General features: G+C 34.8%; 1 protein-coding gene across 6 annotated transcripts; it reads right to left on the bottom strand.

The window, feature by feature from the left end:
• Positions 1 to 9762: 9762 nt before the first annotated feature.
• Positions 9763 to 19732, bottom strand: LOC131070084 (pentatricopeptide repeat-containing protein At2g03880, mitochondrial). 6 transcript variants are annotated; one of them, XM_059219796.1, is made up of 5 exons: positions 17778 to 19732; positions 17539 to 17632; positions 17142 to 17400; positions 10183 to 10252; positions 9763 to 10077 (listed from the first exon to the last, which is right to left on the bottom strand). In XM_059219796.1, exon 1 carries the CDS (start codon positions 19541 to 19543, stop codon positions 17921 to 17923), a length of 1623 nt encoding a protein of 540 aa, XP_059075779.1. In that variant the 5' UTR covers positions 19544 to 19732; the 3' UTR covers positions 9763 to 10077; positions 10183 to 10252; positions 17142 to 17400; positions 17539 to 17632; positions 17778 to 17920. The 6 variants fall into 6 exon arrangements, with proteins under 6 accessions (XP_059075779.1, XP_059075777.1, XP_059075775.1 ...); XM_059219794.1 differs by having other exon boundaries at positions 17142 to 17632; XM_059219792.1 differs by having other exon boundaries at positions 9767 to 10077; positions 17539 to 19732.
• Positions 19733 to 24267: the final 4535 nt, after the last annotated feature.

Here is a 24267-nt window from a genome sequence, read left to right as displayed (position 1 = left end):
CAAATTGCTTCCATGTGTCAATCCAAGTTTAGTGTGCCCACATTTGATGTTGCAAGCCCACTTTCTCTTGATATTGTTAAAGTAGTCCAACCTAAGTATGTTGAGGTCCCTCAATTGGAACTCTATAATAGAAAAGGTGATCCTCTCACACCGGTTAAAACATTTCAAACCTTGTGTACTAATTTTGCTTATGATCCAAGATTACTTGCAAAATTGTTTACAAGAACACTAAGGGATAAGGCTTTACAATGGTATTTCTCTTTACCTTCTTATTCTATCACTTCTTGTCAACAATTAGCAAATGCTTTCATTCAACCATTTCAAAACAACATTGGCCCTACAATCACTTTGACTGATTTAATGCATTGTAAACAAGGTGTTAAAGAAAAAGTGACTGATTTCATTGGTAGATATAAGCATTTGTGTGCTCAAATTTCTTTTCCTGTACCTGATAATGATATTCAAAGAATTTTCATTTCTAATTTGCAAAAATATATCAAGGAAAAACTTGTTTTGTCTGAGTTTACTTCATTTTCGCAGTTGTGCGCAACACTCCACAATTATCAACTGGTTGTGAGTCGGATGGAGCAATCTACTCCTATGGCTCTGAGTGATAAGGGGGGGAGTGTTCAACAACCGTTTGTGAAGTTCAAACCAACAAAAAGCTTCATCAAGTTCAATGATACAATCAACAACAACAATGTGAATGCTACAACAGGTGTGCCTCCTATTTCTAAATTCTTTAAAAGAGAAAGACAATTTACTCCTTTGAATGAATCTTTACATAGTAATATGTCTCGGTTGTTACAAAGAAATGTGATCAAACTTCCTCCCATCAAACAATTTGACCCATCTAAGCTTGTATCCCCTTATTTTGATAGCAATTCATTTTGTCAATCTCATCGTCAATCTGGTCATGATACTGAGAAATGTTTTGCATTAAAAAGTAAGATTCAAGATTTGATTGATAATAATACTATATCTGTGGTAGGTGTGAATGATAAGGGAAACAAGTTAGTAGCTCCTCCTAATCAAAATCTTAATATTTTCACTGATCCTTTTCCTTCTCATACCTCTAACATGATTGAGACTGAACATACCTATTTTTCTCCTTTTGATCTTACTACCACAGCTCCAAATATGGTGAACATGGTAGAGAAACAAAAGACACCTAAGGATCCTTGTATTACATTCTACCCTAGTGAGACCATTAGGGTACCTGATGGGCCTTTATACATAATTGTGAAGGTTAAGGACATACCTTGTCGTGGTGCTCTTGTTGATCCCTCTTGCATGGTTAATGTCATCACTGAGGAATATCTCTTCACTTTACGATTGTATAAACCGATCTATGATGACTTTAATGTGGTTGTGAAGTTATTTGATGGATTCTCTTGTCCTACCACTAGTTCTATCACTCATCCTGTTGAAGTTCACACTAAATCTATGAATGTCAACTTTGCTATCATTCCTTCTTCCGAGCAATTCCGTGTGAAGTTGGGCTACCCTTGGATATCTTCCATTAAGGTTGTTGCTTCTCCAATTCATAAGTGTTTGAAATTTCCTCACAATGGAGAAATCATAACCGTGAATCATAGCTTATTTTGCCCATCCGAAAGAAGCCCTGGTATTCCCATTGATCTCTTTTGGCCTAGCCAATTTCAATCTCTTCCACAAAGGAGTGATGCTTTTTTCCAATCTTATCAAAAATGGAAGAAAGATATGATCTTATCCTTGAGTCAACCTAGATCCCCAACAATTGACATTCCATCCTTCTTGAAGATGAAATCCTTCCCCTAACGGATAGGACTAATCTTCCTCAACCTATTCCTATGGATGTATCTATGCCTTCTCCTAACAAGACCAACAACATTCCTCTTAAGGTTAGACATGTACCACCTCCCCATGATGGATCCGGTCTCTTTCCTACACCTAATATTCCTCCTTTCTATGGCACAGTTCCACCTCCTTGCTCTTATAGAGAGAAGAGATATGCCTCTCCTCTTATCCAACCTAAAAGACCTCAACTAAAGCCTTTAATTATCAAAGAGGAGATTGTTCCTCATTTCATAAATATTCCTCCTCCTTCTTAGTCTTCCACTAAGACTCGACAAAATCATTGTGCGAGAGACCACCAACGAAGGCATCGTGCTTCTGATAGTGACTATGAATATGTTGATGTGGACAAGCATTTATCAACTGAATTTTCACAAATCATAATCCTAGCTCCTAGAATTGAACAAAGTGACTTAGCACATGAGCATAGTCCTTGTTTGGATCTTGTGATAGCTCCATCTGTTGTGCTCGATGTCTCTCCTCTGGCATGTTGCTTGCCTTACCGAAATAGTGATCAGCAAGATCAGGAGGCAAATGTCGTGCTAGATTAGAAATATTAGCACTATAGATTTTCTCTATCTCTCCTTTCTTGCTCTTTTGTGACCATTCTTCTATGTGTATCCATGTTCTTCTATTTTTCCCTCAATGTCTACTTGAGGACGATGCAAAGCATTGAGATCTCTTTTGGTCTGTCTCATGTTGACTCAAAAGGCATCCTTTATTCCCTTTCTTCCAAGGTAGTGTCCTTTCCTTGGGGAATGACGATTATTATATGCACATATACATATATGATATACATGAGTTATCATACAACATACCATACTGACCCCGAGGAAAGTGAAACTACCACGTGTTTTGTGTTCATTATCCTTGGGTTTATTCCTCGACTAGGGGCTAAATCCTTGCGATAACGTGCTCCCTCTCTTCTCTCTCTTGGGTGTATCCTACCTTAAAGAAATCACTCCAGATAAGGCATGTGTGATCGCTTTAACGTGGGGCATACACTCCACTCATTTTTTCCTTTTCGATACTTAGAATTATTTAGTGAACTCAGCTTTGGTTTATAATTTTGGTATCTTTTTCGTGACTCATAGTGAGGGGAACCTTTCTGCTTGCAGTCATGGTTTTCCCTTCTTGATCTTCCCTTTTACTTTGTCAATCAATTTTGTAAGATCCTTAGTCCACGGGGGGCTTGGTGCATCTTGCCTCCTTGACATGCTAGAAGTCTTTCAATCTTGTTTCCTTGTACTTTACCGGCAGTATTGGCATACGCTTATACTCCCGCTAAAGTGGGGGCTAAATGTAGTGAAATAAAATTGTGATCCTTGCAATTTGCGACCACATTAGGGTCTTCACGTTGGTGATTCGAATCCCTAAGCCTGATCGAAGACCCGAGACTCGCTCAACCCCTGGAAACTGCCTTTTTTTTCCCTCCACACTGCCTGAACCTGCTTCTTGTCCTGAGACAAGGGCAGGACAGGGGCATTGTTCCCCTGTCCCCCTAGGATAGGGGCATGGCACCCTTGTCCTTTCCCTATTTTGGGGCCACCTCTATCCTATCTTTGCATTAGACTTTGCATAAAGCGGGAAAAACTTTCCCTGTGTCGGCCTATGATGAAAAATCAGTTAATTAACCCTAATTGACAAGTATATATGTTGCATTTGTCCTTCCCATTTGCATAAGTGAGAAGTTGGATAAGTTCAGATACATGAGATCACGCATTCAAGCATTCCTTTCTAGCATTGAGCATTCTCAAGTCTCCCTTCAAGGCTAGGTGTTGCATTCAAGTCAAGGATTCAACCATTGAAGAGGAGATCCCTTTCAACATTCAATTCAATACAAGCAAAACTACCTACATTCTATCTACAACCTCCCTTGAGGTGACTTACATTTCAGTCTTTCATTTACATTTACTTGCAAGTACTTTCTTTCATCATTTGGTTAATTCTGAAACTGGGGTTTGACCTGAAGGCAAACCCTCAATCCCAACCCCTTTTCCTCTCTTTTCTGTGTGTAGGTTGCAAGTGTGCAGCTGTGTTTGCAGATTTGGACTCCATTTGAGAGGCGGAAAAATCCTTTTCATTCCATGGATATTTCAGAGGACTGTGGACACTTTCAGCACAGTCTTGACAAATTTTCCTCAAATTCGCAAGGCAGCTTCGTCTTGACATATTATAGCCAAATTCAGGTGCACAACTTCATCTCACACTTCTATCTCAAGTTATAATCAATTCTTTGCTACTTTTACACTTAGTCTTACAACACATAATTCAATCATTTTCCATTCTAAAAGAGGGGTTAGCTTGTCATTTCTATCCCATTATCAATTCATTTAGTATTCAATCTCTTCCCTAAGAGATTGGATCTAGTGAAACCCCCCCTCCCCCTCTTTTAAATGTAATGTGAATAAGGTGTTTGAAGGGAAATTTGCAGTGAAACTTTCATCTCTCCTCAGAGGGAAGAAAATCTTTCCTCTTGATCTCTCCATCATTCACTTTTTCCACCATTACATTCTCAAAACAAGTATGTGAAAGAGATGTTAAATAAATTTGGTTTTGATGATTGTGAATCCATTACAACTCCTTTAATTGTTGGGTGTAAGTTGAAAAAAGATGATGAGTCTTTGGAGGTTGAACAAAAGAAGTATAGGTCAATGATTGGTGAATTGTTGTATATGACTACATCTAGACCAAATATCATGTAGGTTGTGTGTTTGGTGGCTAAATTTCAAGCAAATTCAAAGGTGACATATGAGCAAGTTGTGAATAGAATTTTTTAGATATTTGAAAGGTATTGTGGATATTGGACTTTGGTACAAAAAATGTGGAGATTTTATGTTGAAATCTTATACTAATGTAGATTGGGCTGGAAGTGTTAATGACTGAAAAAGTACTAGTGGTGGTGCATTCTTTTTAGGGGACAGATTGGTCTCCTGGCTCAGTAAGAAACAAGATTCAGTTTCCCTATCTATTTCTAAAGCATAGTATATTGCAGCGGCATCTTGTTGTACTCAGGTAATTTGGATGAGACAAACTCTTAAGGATATCAAGATAACATGATGAAGCAATTTCTATTATCTGTGACAATACAAGTGCAATAAACATTTCAAAAAATTCAGTTATGCATTCAAGAACAAAACATATTTCAATCAAATATCACTACTTAAGGAAGAAAGTTGTTGAGAAGGAAGTTCGATTGGAGTAATTTCTACTAAAGAGCGAGTTGTAGATATTTTCACTAAGGAACTAGCAAAGGATACATTTGAGTTAATTCAAGAGAAGCATAGCGTTATTGCCCCTCCTAGCTAGGTGCATTATGGAGATGCATCTTTCCAAGGGGATCTTTTATGCCTATTTCCTTTCCCGGATTGATGTTGTGGCTTCTTTTTATGAGGAGCAATGTTGTGTGTAGTGTTGATGTGACCTTTGTCCTTTATGGCAAAGGGGGGGCGATTGATCAGTTCTGAGGGAGAGATTGAGCAGTTCCAAGGGAGAGATTGAGTGGTTTTGAGATACTTCAGATAAGGGGAGAGATTGAGTAGTGGAGAGATTCAGTTCTGAAGAGATATTGAGCAGTATTGTTTTGCAAATGTGTAGTTTTGGTTGTAGGTTGAGTGCAATTGAGTGTTGTCAAGTGTTTCCATCAATGACAAAGGGGGAGATTGTTGGAAGTATGTATTATTGTGGTTGTCATTGATGTCAAACTTCTTGTTCCAAATAGTTGTTGGTCTGGAATGTTTGTGGTGCAGAGATATCTTGCTATGTTGATGATACAATTGTTTTGTTGGTTGTTCTGAAAGTGTTTGGGTCTGAAAAGTGTTGTTAATATTGTTTTTTATTGCTATTTTCTTTGGATATAGTTTTGGTATCATGGATATGATAGTTTTGTGGTTTGGAAGTATTGTTGTGTTCTCTGGGTGTTGTAGCAAATTGTTCATAGTTGGTTGTCATATTCTATGTTAGACCTATCCTTAGGTCCAAATATGATTTGTGGAAGATTGTTTGATGTATTATGTGGTCTCATCGTAGTGTGTGGAGATCCGGATTAGAGTTATTTGTATTGGAGGATATGTTTTGACTGTTAATTGCTTATATGGATGCATAGCATGTTGGTATGTTGTTTGTTATGTTCAATTGATTGTGAATCGGTGAATTGATCTTTGGAAAATGTGTTTTTGTCCCCTCTTTCTCCTAGAGTGGATCAACATGTGTTTTTTTCGTCTGAAAAGGTTTATTTGGTTCAGGTCAACTTGGTTCAAGCTTTGATGATCTATCTTGTATATGAGGAATTTGTACTCGATTGAGTTGTGTGAAAAAATAAGTAGAATCATGAGATGAGGTGTGAAGTGTAGATGAGTGGTGTGAAGATAGTCAGTGAGAATCAGTGAAGAGTAGAGAAGAAGAGTTGTGCTCAAATGATATGCAAGTTGTGTTGAGACTATGACAAAGATATGAGATAGAGTTTTGGAAATTGAGGTCTAAATTGTTTGTGCTAATGTTTATCACTTAATGCAAAGTTCAAGGACAGCTTCATGATCAGGAGATCCTTCTTTTCAAATCATTTTTGTATCTTGCCCTATTGCAGTTAGCTTTAGGTTTGCAAGTCCTCTTTTGTATCTTACCCCAAGAATAGTTAGCCTTGGTTTACAAGTCTGGAGCAATGAGATCTTTTCATTGTAATCTAATATACATAGTGGATATATTTTGTGGGTAGGTGCTCACCTTGGTTTTTCCCTGTTTGGATTTTCCACATAGAAAATTTTGGTGTTCATGTGTTTGATGTGTAAGGTTGTTTAATTGTTTGTGTGCTACATTAATTTCTATTTTGGACTGATTCACCCCCCCCCCCCCCACCAGTCTTGCCTTGGGTACAACATTTCTCTTACACATAGTTGTATATTGTAATACCTCACTAAGGAACCCTAAGGAAACAGGCCATGAAAACCTAGAATATTTCTTTCTTGAAATATTCTAGAAAAAACTTAATAACTTCAATGCCAAAGATATGACACAACATGTTACACTTGCATGACAATGTGCAAACAAGTGTCACAAGAAAGACCATGGCCCATGGGAACATCTACACAAGACCACGTCATTGCACAATATAGGTGATAATAATGGAAGAATAACAACTGAACCAACCACCACTATGAAACGACAAGAGAGAGAGAGAGAGAGAAAGACGACGCCTTGACAATGATCGACACATACCATGATTGTGTCCTCTCATTGAATGAAACTAAGATGGGATGAGGGAAGATCAACCTCCAATCCACAAACAAATAGGTTGACCAACTCAATCCCAAAATCTCTCGACACATACATAGGAGTTCAATAGCTTAATTGCAAACATACAACATCCTTTCACAACTCAATGACACACCAATGGAAGACTAAAGTCCCTAAATTCCAACAATCATTAGGGAAGTCTTAGGAAACCACAAGGATGATCAACATGGGTTTGAACCCTCACAATAATACACAAGAGGTTACAAGACCTTACTCGGCAAATTACGCTTTCTCCTTGGACCTAGGTGTGATGATTAGATTCGTAAAGACATAATCGCACAAACTAATGTAATTGACATCACTAGAGCTTACTAACAACACACTTGGACCACCTCAAAGTTTTCCTTCGCTCTCCAAACCCTGACGAGCAACCTTGAAGACCTAAAAATGCCCCTTGGGACCCCAAAAAGCCCACTAGCAAACAACTTAGGAATTTGACACCCTAGGTGGACTTGGATACCCACCCAAGATGCTAGCATGCCAAGTTAATACTAGCACACCATGCTAGAGTCCTCTGGCTACGTTATAGTCCACTAGGCATGCTAGTGTCCAAATTGGACACTAATGTCCCTAGAAACCTTGAACTCATGTTGTCATCCTCTAGATGTGAATCTATCTTGACTAGCACATGAACTAAAGCTATTGAACGATCACCCAAATTTCATGGATGCATTGGAGTAGACTAAAGGCTCTGAATTAGCTTGAGGAATGCAAAAATTCTAGAAAAAAATAGAGAGGAAGCATGCAAAATAACTCCCCTTGACACTAGATGCCACTAATAAGCTAGAAGAGAGGATAAGGGGGTTCATAATTACCTCAACAACACCCTAAACTCCTAACCTAAGTAAGAAAATGCAAGAACATGGAACACAACACTTTTCCACATTCACAACACTACACAAGATGCTCTGGAAGGCCTCAAATACACCATAAATGACTCTAAACAAGATGGAATGCCATAATAAGGTATGACAACCTCTAAAGGGGATTACAACACCCTCCAAGATGACTCAAAACACAACTAGGTTCGTTTCAAGCCCAAAAGAAGATTCCTACTAACACTTTCTTAATCAACATAAGCTTCATAATCAATTACAAAGCAATCATGCTCAACTCCAACATCGAGACATGTAAATCAATCTACATATTACTACATAATCCATCCAATTGCATTAATCCATAACATGATATTGTTCATAAGTTTTATTGAAGTTCAATATCATTAATCCATAAAATGTTATTGTTCATAACTTAGCCATTATAAATTGACTATACATATAAATTTTAAGTTTCGAAGTAGGAATGCATGCACACAACAAACAAATTAGATCGAATATCATCTTTTATATATCAAAGTGTAGAATAATTGTATATGTACATATACAAAAATGGCATATATGTCAACTCAATAAAAAATTTACAAAAAATGTGGCATATGTCATCTAGAGATCTATATACAATAGAAATTTCAAATAGCTACATGTATCGGTCCTTTGATGACCACAACTGACACTATATGTCTCTACCAAATCCTATAGTGTTGCAAGGTGTGTGCTCTTGGCTCCCTATGTTGTGTAGCATAGTGTTTGGGTTTGCGACATGGCATAACCACCTCCCATGGATTCATTAAATCACATGATTGTATTGAGTATTCACAGCTCGATCTTTTGGTGCAATGACATTTGTGTTTCTAACAAGTGGTATCTGGGCCTAGTTCATGGGTTTAAACCCCTCGCTTGCATTGTGGAGGGGATTGTTGCAAGGTGTGCACCCTTGGTCTCCTTGTGTTGTGCAACATAGTGCTCGAGTTTACGACATGGCTTGACCACCACCCATGAATTCATTAAATCTTGAGATTATATTGAGCATTAATAGGGCCATCTTTTGGTGCAACAACAACTGTGTTTCTAACATATAACTTTGTGATAGATCATCAAAATTGAGCCTCTTTAAAGTATCACATGGCTCTGTAGATGGTTACACAAAAATAATCCAAACAACATATTAGATTACTTATGTCAATAATAGTTTACAATTATCAAATTAACATCAAAAAACTATATTGAACTATAATTTCTCTAAAATTGAATTGTTGATTACCTCGTGTCTTTATTTTTTGGTTGAAAGGCATTCTAAAAATGATGGTCCCCTTTGACAATTAGGAGTCCTACCATATCATTGAGGTAGAGGATTTGTGTAATGGACAAATTGTAAATACAGCTATACCATGTAAAATAAAATTGATACAAGTTAATATATATTGTTGACAAAGAAACATAAAGTAAACATATATCTACTTCTATATAAACGTATACCCGAGCCTCTGGTCATTCTCCTATTATCATAGGAGAGATCGTCGTTGATGAAACAAGTATGGTTGTTTCCTATATAAAGAATGACAAGATTGTAATTTACAATGAATATACATGTGCATACAATCATGATATCAAAAAAAGAAAAGAAAAAGCATATACATGTTGCCTATCTTCTTCCAACGTATAAGGTGCAATCATCAATGTTATAGACTCCATTGGTTGTTGAATATAGAAGACAAAAAATGGAAGACAATCACTCTAGATGTACGTATATAATCATAGTGTATTTGAATAATCAACATCTAAATCATGCTACTATAACTCATATAAGCTCCTTAAACTATTATATCAGTTAAAACGGTGCTCAATTGCCTTTCATCCATCAACTTATCTCAAAGAAGAAATTGGCATAGGTTTTGCCTTAGTCACGCTTGGCATACGCTACAAGAGTAAGATAAGATCAACATATAATATTAAAATATTTCAATAATCACACTTCAAATGATATGCATATTCAATAAAAAGTTTAAGTTCACATATATGAAAAAAAGGATATCGTACATCTTTCTAGGCCAAATGAAATGGTCGTAATGGTAGCATCATGGACCTATGAAACCTAGTATGCTATCAACACCTGTTAAACCCCACATAAATGTATATTAGTAAGTTAATCTATCTTATTACACATTATTCTGAATACAAGATCTTATCCTATGTTGGCATGTCATAAAAAATTTACCCGATGAAGATGCAAGTGCACAAGTTGTGATAGGAATGGTCAATGATGTACCACACTCTACTACTACATCCTGAAATGCATAATATTTGCATCAGTTTAATTCGATCTATAACTAAAAATCTATTTACATTTGAAAATTTTAAGTATTAAATAAATAAATAAAACGTTATAAATTCAATTCAAAATACCTACATCTCAGTGCCTTACACTTGTCGTGTCAAGTCATCTATCAACACCACATAATCTGATGCACTATCCTAATGGCCCCCACTACTTCCATAACATCTAGACTAGCAATGTGAACACACATGGGAGATTGAACCATCTACATGTGCATCAATACTATCCCAAAGCATAGATGGTAACAACTAGAGGACATGTGATACCTAGGCATACTAGAGGTAGATGGTGGAGGTGTTGCACCATCATCTGGGCCAAGAGGTTGGGATAATTATGTACCATGCTAGATGATGGTTTCATTCAATGTGGAAACTGCCTAAAGAGTTTGTACCTCCAAAGACTCCTTCAAGGCTACTAGGATTATGACATAAACAATGGGTTTTGTTGCTAGTGGTCTCTGATTTTGACAGTTATTTACCCACCAAGCTCTTGGTCAATCCTAGGTAGAGCCTCCATTTCTACCCTACAACTCCCTCATATCAAAATAATTAGGAATTTGATGAAGGATAAACTCACAATATAGTTTTCTCAAAAATATAAAGGCACCTCAAAATTATTACGAGGTTGGTCGAAGACCATCCACCACCTATCCAAAAAATTAGATTTGATGCCCTCATGATTACACCAATGTATTGGAAACCACTTTGAAGTAAGAAAAAGATGCTCATTGGTTCTAAAATCAATGAAAAGAGCACATATTTGTGCTTTGCTTATTTCTTTATCTTTTACTACATCCTATGACAAGCCATTTGTGTAATAATCATGACATGAATCCCTATGTTTTCCAATTAGTTATTTGTTTGGTAATTTTGTCAACACTTGCGACCATTAATTCCAAGGCTATGGAAAGGGAGGCATGATGATGCTGTTTAGAAGTCTTCAGTCTAGAAACTAACTAAGAAATAGTGGCTTTGTTTTGTTGTTAACAACCTATTAAATCATCTTGGTTGTTTTGTGTGGGGTTTATTAGAGGAGTTGGAGGGTTGGCCATCCTAGGATTTTCCCAGGGGGTTTCCTAGGGGTTTTCATGAGGCAAATTTTGTTTAAGCACAAGGTTTTGAACATCTAATATCAATTTTTTTTTAAATAGAATATTAATCAAAACAATAATAAAACAGACAAATTTTAATTAAAATATCAAAATGCACAAACAAATGGTGACCTGCCTCTTTGAGTGGCATGGTGATTTCAATTGCTAGTAGAAGAAAAACAATTGAGGTTTGTTGCTATTTTGGAGGGTTTTATCACTATTTTGTGACGATTGTGGGTGGAAATGACCCAATAGGCCCTTTAAAAAATATAAGTAGAAAAATGCAATCAGGGTCTTTTGCTTTAAAAAATTCAATCAGATTTTTAGTATGTTTAACATGTATAGAATTTTAATTTCAAAACCCCGCACACTTTAAGGCTTGGATTTTCTAAGTCATAACATGTTCAAGATAGTTGAATTTTCAAATAACTCAAATGCATTACCAGCGTTTTTGGGTTATTTTAGGTGAGTGACCACTTTTTTGTTCACCATCTTGGTGCACGTACCCCAAAATGCTAACCAGTCTTATCAAAAGTGTTATTACGATGTCCAAATGTGACATTGCATTATCAAAGGTGCCATTTCATTGACTTGATTTGCAACTTCCTTATCTTGTTGTGTTACTCTAACTAGTTTACCTAGTTTGACATCCAAACCTAATTTCCCATCTTGACCTAACAAAATTGACCTTCATGCAAACCAAAAGAGAGCTAAGGGATAGGCACTTACCACTGAACTTGACCCAACTACTTACTTGTACACCTAAACATGCTCCACTCAATGTGCTACTCTAGGGATCCCTACCATTTCACTAACTTCTCTTTCTTTGCACCTTGAGATTTCGAACTTTCTAATTTGCAAAGGTGTAAATGAAGTCAAGTGACCCTCCCTAGCTCTACTTATAACCTCCCAGAACCCTAATATGTACCTTTCCCTCTACCTTGTGACCATGTCATGAGATTGACCCAAAACTTTTTTTTCGTCAATCTCTCGAGAGGGCATCCATTCAACCTCTATCCTATCACCAAGGAATATCAGCAGTATCATTTTTTTAATAATGTTATAAAACACATTGTCTCAAAGAGGGGCAAAATGTAGACATCTAAAATTAGCTAATGCATTTTCATTTCATTATCCCTTCATCATTTTCCTTCTATTCATACTTAATTAAATTATTATTATTTAAATAAGCTAATTTTTTCTCTATTATAAATTAAATAATTATTATTATTTAATTTAATCACTTTTTCCTCCAACGTTTTATTATTTTATTGATTTTCTCCTGTAATTAAATATTTTTTTATAATTATTTAATTAGTTAACACTTCCTTTAAAGTTAAATAATTTGTTTAGTTTCTCACCTCAAATAAATGAAATAAATGTTTTATGTATTTTCTCTATGCATTTACACCCTCTTAATCCTTCCACCTCATCAATCCATGTGCAACTATAAGTCCTACCCTCTCTCAAATTTTCTCATTTAAATTAATCCTTCTAACTAATCTATGTCATTGATCAAATGTCAAGTGAGACATATAGATAAGACCTTCACTCATTCATTTTCCTCCCTACAACTTTCAAGAACATTATCAAGAGCAATTCCATGTCCTAGCACTCTTATGATAAAAATCTCCTATGCAAATCGCATGAGCTAGCACTATCACTATCAAGCATATATCAAACATCTATCAAGCATCAAGTGTTCCTTTTATCATGTTGATATCAAAAGTTATGCTAAAAATCTAAAAGCAATATACATCAAGAATTCAAGTGTTTATCAACAATGAAGCAATCTGAGGTCTTTGTTGTGGTATTATTGTGTATCATTTAATTTATCCATAGATCTTAGGCTTTATTGAGTGAGCTAGAATGTGGATTTTGGATTTTGTATTGCATTGTTTTATGTTGTTTTGATTCACATTTTCATACTCTCATAGTTAGCAACCTAAACCTTTTTCATGTTAATATAAATACAGTGACAACTAGCTCCCACAAGGGTTTCTTGCAATGTACAAGAGTGTTAAAGTATCAAAATTAATGATTGCCAACCTTACCACTTTTTGCTTCTCTTGGTTCTATATGATACCTTCAAGGAAAGGTTTGGCACTAGGAGAATTACGCGATGGGTGATTTCACAATATTGTGACCCACCTTTTGGTCAAACTAGAACATAGATATTAACATTTTTCACCAAATTTTCACATTTAACACTTATAGCAACTAAACCATTAAGAATTTGAAGATGATGTGAACTCATGATTTTTGAGATTTTGTTTATATATTATTAATTTATATTTTTCTAAAAATAAAGAAATAATTTGAGAGTTTTTTACTTAACTTTTAATAACATGATTTTTAATAGTTAATAGAGTTTCTATAAGGGTGGTGTTTATGTAGTATAACATAACTTTATTTGTACAAAGGATAAAATTATAAATGTTAACATAGATTCATAACACAAATATCTATGGCACAAATAAGTTTACATGATTTTCTATTGCATTATTTAATTTTTATAACTTTTTGAACTGAGATTGGCTATGATTCAAACATAGGTTGACTTAATATTATATTACGTTTTTGTATTAATTCGAACTAACATTTTTTTTTGTTGAAATAATAATGTAGCTAGGAAATCGGAAATCATCACAAGCAAATCAAAATACTAATCATTAGCTCAATCACGAAAGCTCAAATGCAATGATAAATCCTAAAAACATTCAAATGCAAATGCAAACCAACGCAAATGTGAATGTCTCCTCCAGAAATCTCCATTGTCCTTCTTTCTTCTTCAAATAGCTTTGTTGTGGATCTCACCTACAAGTGCATGATCATGATATGAAAGCAAGTAGACAAGATGATTGCTCAAGAATACTCGAAGGTGATTGATTCGACAAAGTAATTCAAACAAGTGATTATTAGATGGGGATTGAAGAAATTCATCCAATTTATAGATAAATTGGAGAAAAGACAAGATTAGCATTAAATTGACATTAGAGGCAATTGATTTCAAAATGGGAAAATTGAGTTGAAAGAAGAAGGTTATGACACCTTCTATGTCATGAGTTATGACATATTGCCAATGCAAAGGTTAGAGGACTAGAAGCTTATGACATCTTGCTATTCCAAAAGTATGACGCATGAGAAATTCATGCTTCCACTGAAGCACAAAAATAGGGAGAACTAGAGAGAAATTAATTAGGTGGAAATTAAATTTGACAAATTAGAAAATAGGTGGAAATTAGGAATTTAGGAAAAATAGGAAAATTAGGAAATTAGAAAATTAGAAATGAAGAAATTAGAAATTTAGTAAATTAATTAATAATTTCTCATTTATTAATTAATTCTCAAAGAGAGAATTTAGAAATTGATGAAAAATTAGGAAATTAGGTAATCAATTAATAATTTGTCATTTATTAATTAATTCACAAAAAGAGGAATAATTAGTTAGCCAATTAAATTAAACATTTAATTGTGACACGAAGACCTAGGATAAATAAATAAATTATTTAACCTAGAGGGAGAAAATGGAGAGAAAATGACAAACAAGGTTAAATAAATAAATCATAAAACCCTAGAAGATAAATTAGAAATGCAAGGATGACAATTAGGTCTTGATATAAAGTTGATTTGATGTTGATTCGATCATGATTTTGAATTGATAAATGATCAATGTGATAAATGATTTGATTGATAAATGCGCCAATTGATGAGGAACAATGACTAATTGATCGAAATTGACACAATTGAGAAGGACGACGATCGGTGACAAATTGATCGCAAAATGACAAGATTGAAAATGATAACGCAAAACGACAAGATTGAAAATGATAATGATCGATGACAAATCGATCGCAAAATGACAAGATTGACAAGAGGACAAAACCCTAATTAGGATTGACGATGTCCAAAATGATGACAAATTAGCACGCACATTGATGCGACAGGATAAGATTGACCAAAATCATGACTGAAGATTATTGTCGACAAGACCAAATTCGAAAGCGAGACAACTGAAGAATGCAGAAGAAGGACTCGATGCTCGCAAATGATAAAGACCAAATGCGTGACATAGGAGAAATGTTAATGCGACGCAAAAAACCCTAAAATAAGGCAATGCATAAATGTTAAAGTACGATTCCGCAAGCGTTGACCATTTTTAGGTGTCTACAAATAACATTAATATGTGAAGGATAATTATTTTCAAAAAAAAAAAATCTATTTTACTATTACACTATGTGTGCAATAGAGACCACAATTGCGACGAAAATTCATCTTCACTAAAAATACAAAATAAATATAATAATTAAATTAAATATATTCAATATTATACTTATTGGAAAGCTTATTTCTAGTGCTACAATCCTACAAATTATCTTTATATATTTGTTCCATTTTTTGCTCCAACTCAAGGTTAGAAATAGAATATTTTGAGGAAAATTTAAGGTCTAAGGTCATAAGGTCGCTTTTAGGATCTTCATTCAAAGGTCCTTCCAAGGTATTCAAGGACCTTCATTTGAAAGTATGTCATTCTTACTTAGAAAATAATAAAACCTTACCTTCGAATGAAAGTAATATCAAAAAAATGAAAAAAAAAATGGACCTTTGTTTGAAGGTCTCTTTTTATTCCTTTTATACTAATTTCCATAAAAGGAATAAAAAAGAGCCTACAATCCATTTTTATTCCTTTAATGGTAAATGGGTTAAAAAGGACCTACAACAAAGGTCCATTTTTATTCCTCTTATGGTAATTTATATAAAAGTCCATAGAAAAGGACCCACAATCGAAGTTCCCTTTTTTCCATTTTTGAGAATTACCTTCGTTTGGAAGTTTCTTACATTTTAAACTTTCGAGTGAAGGTACTTTTTGATGTACCTTCAAACAAAGGTACCTTAGTTCAAAGAAACACGTTTGATTGAAAGTATTTTTCATTTTCACAACCATCTGAGTTCAAAAAAATGATGTCTCACAAGTGAGACTGACTATTGTAAGTTCACCCATGTGGAACAAAGACATCGTGAATATTTGAATGTGATATAGATAGCCAACTAGAACTACTTGAGATAAAAGAGTCTTGCATCCATGGGCCACTACAAGAGCTCACTAGCATTTTTAGGAGAAGAACCCATTACAATTCTCAATGCCAAAACAATCCTTTTAAATTTCCTTTCATATGAAGTGAAGAGAGCATTAGCTTCTTGAATAACCTAAGGCTTCACTTTATCATAAATTTAAACATTTCTTCTAAAGATCCTAATAAGATGACATATGGAGAACATTTCTTCTAAAAATCCTAACAAAATGACATATGGAGTAGTCGATGCCTTCTATTATCTTCTATCAATAATAATTACAAACAACCAATTTTATGTTTCCTTTGAATGTCATACTTCCAACTCTACTTACTAATGCCATGTCTCAAGCTGAAAACTAAATTTTGTAATTTTAAACCCTATCATAAAAAAATTTAAAAGATAACCCAATTAAACCATAACAAATAGCTTAGAATTTTTTAAATTGCTGAATAATGAAACCTAAAAAAATTTAAAAGATAACCCAATTAAACCATAACAAATAGCTTAGAATTTTTTAAATTGCTGAATAATGAAACCTAAAAAAATTTAAAAGATAACCCAATTAAACCATAACAAATAGCTTAGAATTTTTTAAATTGCTGAATAATGAAACCTAAAGTGTGAAGGAAAACTAAGATCAAACTTTGGAAAAAAAAAACTACTAGCGACATACCTCTCAAACGTTGCCATAAATCTTGTCCATTCAACTCAAAATCACTAAATTTCTGTTCGAATCACCTTAAATTGAGAGGAATGCTATTAATGCTTAGGAGTGAGAGCTAGAAGAGTGAGAGTGGAAAATAAAGAGTTTTTAACTTTTTGCCGCAGACTGTTTTCTACTCCAATCGGCAAGTTTTTAGTTCAAAAATTATCCCAAATTCAAGTTTCATTTTCAATTAATCGATAAGTACGATCAGAGGTGTATTCTGAACCTGTATAGACAATTCGGAGATGCTTGTAACAAATATGAGAGTGATGGATCTTGTACATACATAACAAATAAAGAACTAATGGTATGGCCGCTGAGTATCACTACTTTGTAAGTAATCAGAAATGGCAAGAGGCCATACCTAGGAGGCAGCCAGCTCAAGCGTGGATTTGTAGAAAGCTTGTCACTACACAGGTTTATGTTTACTGTTGTTTTCTCTAGGATTCGCCAACAATCTGCCCAAGAAAAGAAGAGAAGCCATTGTTGATGCAATGAAACTCTTGGCACTCCCTTTCAAGGATTCCATGTTTACCAATCTCAGAGGTAACAGCGAGACAGTAACTTCATATTCAAAATTCTTGACAGTTGGAAATGCCATACCTGGAGGTATTTAAGTGTTAAGTCAATAGCCAACTTGTCGATGGTATAGCAGAGAATATGTTCCTTCTACTTCCCTGCATCATCCACTACAACATTTATGTTGTACACATAACCAGCTTTCTTCACCTGTCTGGACAGCCTTTCTAACTTGGAACAGATTTCCTCTGCATTTGTGGGGGTGATTTGACATCAACAAGGAAAGCATGCACCTTGTTATTCAACTCAATCCAGCTGCACCCGGGATTCTTTTTTACCTTATTGTCTTTCACCATCTTTCTCACCTTTCGTATGCCATCCCACTTCCCTGTGGCAGCATAAATGTTTGACAGAAGAACATAGTTTGCAGCATTCTCGGATTCCAAATTAATCAGTTGTTCTGCCGCCCGTTCTCCTAGCTTTATATTGCCATGTAACCTACAAGCGCTGAGCAAGGACCTCCAAACAGCTACAGGTTTCATGGGCATTTTGTTGATTAAGTCTTCTGCCTCATCCAAGTACCCGGCACGGCCAAGAAGGTCCACCATGCAGCAATAGTGATCCACTCTGGGGACAAGATTATATTTTAGACTCATGTTATAAAAGTAATGAGAGCCAACATCCACTAGACCTGAATGGCAGCATGCAGACAACACACCAACAAATGTTACATGGTTTGGCTTCATGCCTAATATTTCCATTTGTTCAAAGAGTCGTAGTGCCTCCTTACTATAACCATGCATAGCATACCCTACAATCATTGCAGTCCAAGACACAACGTCCTGCCTAGACATTTTCTCAAACACTTTCCATGCATCCTCTATCGTTCCACATTTAGCATACATGTCTACAAGAGCACTCCCCACAAAGACATCAAATTGAAATCCATTTCTGATTATGTACTCATGAAGCATCCTACCTGGTTGCAAAGCCGCCAAATTCGCACATGCTGGGAGAACAACAGCAAAAACACCAGGGTCTAAACATATCCCGGAAGATTGCATTTGATGAAAAAGGCGTAAGGCTTCATCAAAACGTTCAATCTGCACATATCCCGCAATAATTGCAGTCCAAGAAACCACATTTCGTACAGGCATTTTATCAAATACATCGCGAGCATCACGCAAACTCCTGCATTTAACATACATATCTACAAGAGCACTCCCAACAAAAATATTTAACTCAAGTCCACTTCTTATTATTTCCTCGTGGGCATCCTTTCCCTGCTGGAGATCTCCCAAATTTGCAAACACGGGCAGAACAGAGGCAAATGTAAACTCGTTCAATTGAAAGCCTACCCTCTGCATTTCGTAATAGAGTTTCAGAGCATCCTCACAAAACCCATACCTGGCATAGGCTGCAATCATTATAGTCCATGAAACGTCACTTCGTTCCGACATTTTATCAAACACTTGGCGTGCATCTACCAGACTGCCAAACTTGGCATAGATAGACATAAGCTTGTTGCTCCACGAAATATGTGGACTAATTCCATTAGAAATCATGTGTGCATGGACTAGTTTGGCTTCTGACATGGATTTTTTGATGAGACATCTCTGTAAGAGACAAGCATAATCTGGTTGTATTCCTAAAACTTTAATGGATTTGTTTAGCCGTGTTCCCACACTATCCCCAATGCCATTTGCGTATGATGGTTTTGTTTTAAGAGCAACAACTTGGATTCCTATGTTGGAGTTGAAAGTGGATAGATAGCTCTGAAACATTTTGGTTTTTATGCGTTCAAAATGAAAATGCCGTACATATTTTTTTCTGATCAATGCTTCTTTCATTATCAGTGGTGGTAGCCGATACCATCCTTTTCAAACCGTAGAATTTCGAAGTTCTTCCATATTTCATTATCAGATGGTGTTTTGCTTAGTCTTCTCTGAACTTATTGGAAGCAACTAATCTCTACATAAAATAGTATTCCATGAAATCTTCTTGCTGTAAAAAAGCAAAAAATATACAAAAAATGATCGTGTTTTGTACATCTGGAGAATTTTTTAAAAAAATTCAATGTCATTTTATGTGGAGATTAGCCTACAATAAATTAGTGTAATATATCAATTTCCTAAAATAATTTAAAAAACATATATTTATTAACAAAATTAATCTTAAGAGAAGTGTTATGTGTTGAAAGTTTTTCTATATGTTAATTTTTTGAAGGATGAAATGAGGTTTATTTATCATTACTTTTATATAACTCATATTCTATTATTAAAAATGGTTGGGATGAAATTATACTTCAAATTTTAAATAAAGTATTACATTAAATGTAAAAGAATGTTAAGGAATAAAAATAAGTTATAATGGATATAATCATGATTATAATATCATATCAAAAGTTAAAGTAATAAATCATGTAACAACAATAGATTAGGCTTAGATATCCAACCACCATCTAGAAGGTCTTGGTTGTCTAAAAGTGGCTCCCAACTAGTGTACCATATGTAAGTTATTGTTAAATCAACTAAATATCCACATTCTATTGAGGAGAAAATGAAAACATATAACAAAAATTTATTATTGGCCCTAAAGGAAGCCCTTGTATATGTTGTTAAGAAGATATTGAGGAGGGATAACAACTTGAAGGTGGAGATCAACCAAAGCATCCAAGTATTCGTAATGATTCCTCCCCCAAGAGAGCAGTTGCAACATGAATTAGTATCATGCCCTCTCTTATGACCCCAAGATAGATACCATGTGTGTGTGCTCAAAGATGAATTGGATGGAATCCTTACCATAGTTGATAAACTTTTCCATAGACCGTCTAGGGGTTGAACATAGGATTGCATATATTTCGTTGGAGTGCTCTACCACTAAGTTGCTAGTTAACTTGGTGACCAATCTATTTATAGTTTAGGCTTGGATCATTTTCCAACACCCTGATTTGAACCACACTATAAGTGTGCAAGGTTCGTGGCATAGCCTAACTCTTATACTAAGCTCATTATATATGTAATATTAGGTTGGGTAACAATAAAATAAAGTAAGCTACTAATCAATTATCTATAGAAAGTAGAATTTGCAACAACTAGCTATTTATTAAATAAAAGTCCAATTAACAGTTCAAGGAATGACTCCTAAACAAGCTTGGTTTGGCATAAAGTCATCAATTGCTCATTTAAGGGTGTTGTGTATGCATGCATATCAAAAGAAAAAGGTCTAGAAGTATGACAACTTTAATACAAAGGAAAGAGGAAGCATTCTATCACTTGGCATGTGTGCTTATGCAACAAACACATTCATATTTGACTTGTCTTTGATTATTCACTAATCTTTATCACAAGTTACTTGATAATTTTGTTCTAGCATTTGGCCAACACTAGAACAAGGAGCAAATTACCCTAGTGATGAAGCCCATGTAAATGTGCAACTTCCAATGCCACCTTGTTAGCTTAATCTTGAATCTATAAAAGAACATTAGAAGTGACAACTCACTTAGTATAGAAAGAGAAATATTAATCAATTTGTAAACATTCAAGAAAAGGGATGAATTTCTATCTTTCCAAACTAGGGATAATACTTTCACACAAAAAGCATATCAAAATAGGTGAAATTGGAAGGTAATCTTAGTCAATCCCTCAAGTGAATGGTATGCCAAGAAAAAGACTAGCTAAAAAGGTTTGGAAAAATCATGTAACTAAACACAAGTAGTTATGGCTCTTGGTGAAAACTAAAACAAATGATTCAATATCTTCAAATGGCCACACAATGGTCTCTTCAAATGCCAAGATCCTAAAGAGAATATTTGAAAAGTAATGCATCAAGAAAAATGATCCATCTCAGGCTCAAGGATGTTTTCCAGTTTATTTTAAATCAATGACTCTAAGTTTGCAAAGTAAAGTGAGGAGACCATCTCTCATTCAAACTCTACAATAAAAGAAAATATGAAGAGACAAAAAGTATATTATGTGGATATGATGTTGATGATTTTTTGTGACATAAAATGGTTTATGACAAACATTTGAATCTCCTCATTCTTGGTGTATATTATTTCACCCACTTTACTTTATTGTCAAAATTTTGCATCACCAATTTAAGGGAGTGGATGATACATTTGTTATTTATTTGAGATGTAAGCCCCAAATCTATAAGACCTAGTAATCTCTTAAGTGTTAGGGGTGTCAAAAGTCTCTAGAAGATCACCACAAACCTATCTTTGGGATAGGTAGGTAAGGACCAATGATTAAGGTGGGTAAGACCTTATTTACTTCTGACTTTACAAGACCAAGGGGGGCTTCCTAAGATGTTGTGTTGATGATTAATAGACTAAGGACTCCCTTAATCCAAACTATACTCAGAGCAAAGTGTATCCCAATTTTAATTTCATAATATACCTATGTACTAGTTTGGACATATAAGGATAAAAATCTTACAAATAGATGGCCTACCATATGAGCATATGTGAATGTGTTTGACAGCCCCTTATGTTGTTATACATATTTAAACATGGCAATAAAACACACTAAACTAATCAAAATCAAATCTATTTTTAATTTGATGGGTTTTAGTATGTTGAGGACTATGACAGAGAGAAAACAAGTAACAGACTAGTGCTTATATCTAGTTTGAGCATCAAAGCCTTTGGTATCACACAAAATATGTAACAATTAAAACCAAGGTGATATATTAAGATATCACAAAGGGATATAATGTTTTGAACATACAAGTATCATGGGCTCTATGTATACATTTAATTTGATGGGTTTTTTAGTGTGTTGAGTATTTTGTGTGTGTGTGTGTGTGTGTGTGTGTGTGTGTGTGTGTGTGTGTGTGTGTGTGTGTGTGTGTGTGTGTGTGTGTGTGTGTGTGAGAGAGAGAGAGAGAGAGAGAGAGAGCAAGTAACAAACTAGTGCTTATATCTGGTTTTAGAGTCTTTGGAATCACACAAAATATGTAACAATTAAAACCAAGGTGATACCTTAAGATATTACAAAGGGATATATTATTTTGAACATGCAAGTAACATGGGCTCTATGTATACATTTAGGAAAGCAATAGATAGTTGTATAATATTAATTAAGTTAATCTACTTAGTTATCCTTGACTATTTAAATACACTTCCTTATTATGTTGATTTGATGTACCATACAATATCATTGCAAGGATTTTGCAAACAGTTAGTTAAGAAACTAATCAACTAAAACTAAACACTCAAGGAGACATTCAACTAGGGTTAGTTCTACCATTAACCAATCAAACTACATGGATACAAATGCTTATTACAAATTATGGGTAACACCCAAATCACTACAATTTAAGAATAACTCTACTCAAGAATAGGATATCAAAGCTACAAGGCTTCATGTGATTGCTATCAATTCTGCAATTTTTATCTCCTCTATTATCTTCTATCCTCTCCTTTTTATTTAAAATTCTTTCCATATTTTTTTATTTATGTTGGGCATCAAGAAGAATTAGGGTACATGAAACATCGAGGAAACCTAGCCTTTGTTGCCACCAATCTCATACAAATAGTTGGGCACATGAAATTCAAATGTTGGCAATCAAAAAAAGGGATTATTGGATGCCTCTACAATTTGATCATGCTTTGCATTAAAGGGATACGAGTTTAAATGCACCACATGATGAAATTTCTCACATAATCAGCAATTTGGATAATGCTTCTAATGAGATTGTTCCTACGATCAATAAATATAGCGTGGGCATTATTTTAACCCTTGAAGTCCTAGAAAAAATCATTTAAATCCCCTCAGTAGTATTCTAGATTCAAAATCTGTTTGTTGAAGAGGTGGATGGAAATTGATGGTATCTATCAAGGTGGAAAATATGTCACCAAGGAAAAAGAACAACAATACAAATTGGCTTCTCAAAAAAATATACAACGATTAGGGGTCAACCATAGAGCATACACTATACAATCTACTTGTAGGATGGATAAAATGAGACATGGTAAGCCTAACGAGTTGAGGCATCAATAGTTAGTCATTTTTTTTAGAATTTTAACAATGAATGGAATCTTGAATAAAGATATGGAGGATGGAGAAACATATTCAAGGGAGTTCATATAATATTTCTCAAATCAATTATAAATAATGGACCATAAGGAAGGGCAATTGCAGTGGGCAACATTATGGATCACAAAATATAAAAGGGCTAAGACACATCAACTATTTGAAGTGCAAACATTTGTTCTAGTTGGGGACATGTGTCTCTTGCAAGCATATCAAGAATCTAGATCTTCAATACTAACACTTGAAAGACATAAACATATGTACATGACAAAATTTGTTTTTTTTTCAAAAATATCCCATTACCCTTAGGAGAAACAGTGCTTGAGGTGGTGCCCATGAACTAGAAACTCCATAAATTATAAACCAAGTGCCTTAAGGAAAAAAGGTTACTTGACAATATCCTTTAACAATTTGATAGGTCCCAACCCAAAAAGTATTGAGTTTTCCATTCTTTCCTTTATCTTATGATCTATAATTCCACATAAGGACAAGATCATCAATTTTAAACTCCTTGATAGCCTGCTTATGAAAAAGGC

The sequence above is a fragment of the Cryptomeria japonica genome, chromosome 4 (genome assembly GCF_030272615.1).
Source record: "Cryptomeria japonica chromosome 4, Sugi_1.0, whole genome shotgun sequence".
Lineage (NCBI taxonomy): Eukaryota > Viridiplantae > Streptophyta > Pinopsida > Cupressales > Cupressaceae > Cryptomeria > Cryptomeria japonica.
This window is presented reverse-complemented; position numbering and strand designations above follow the sequence as displayed.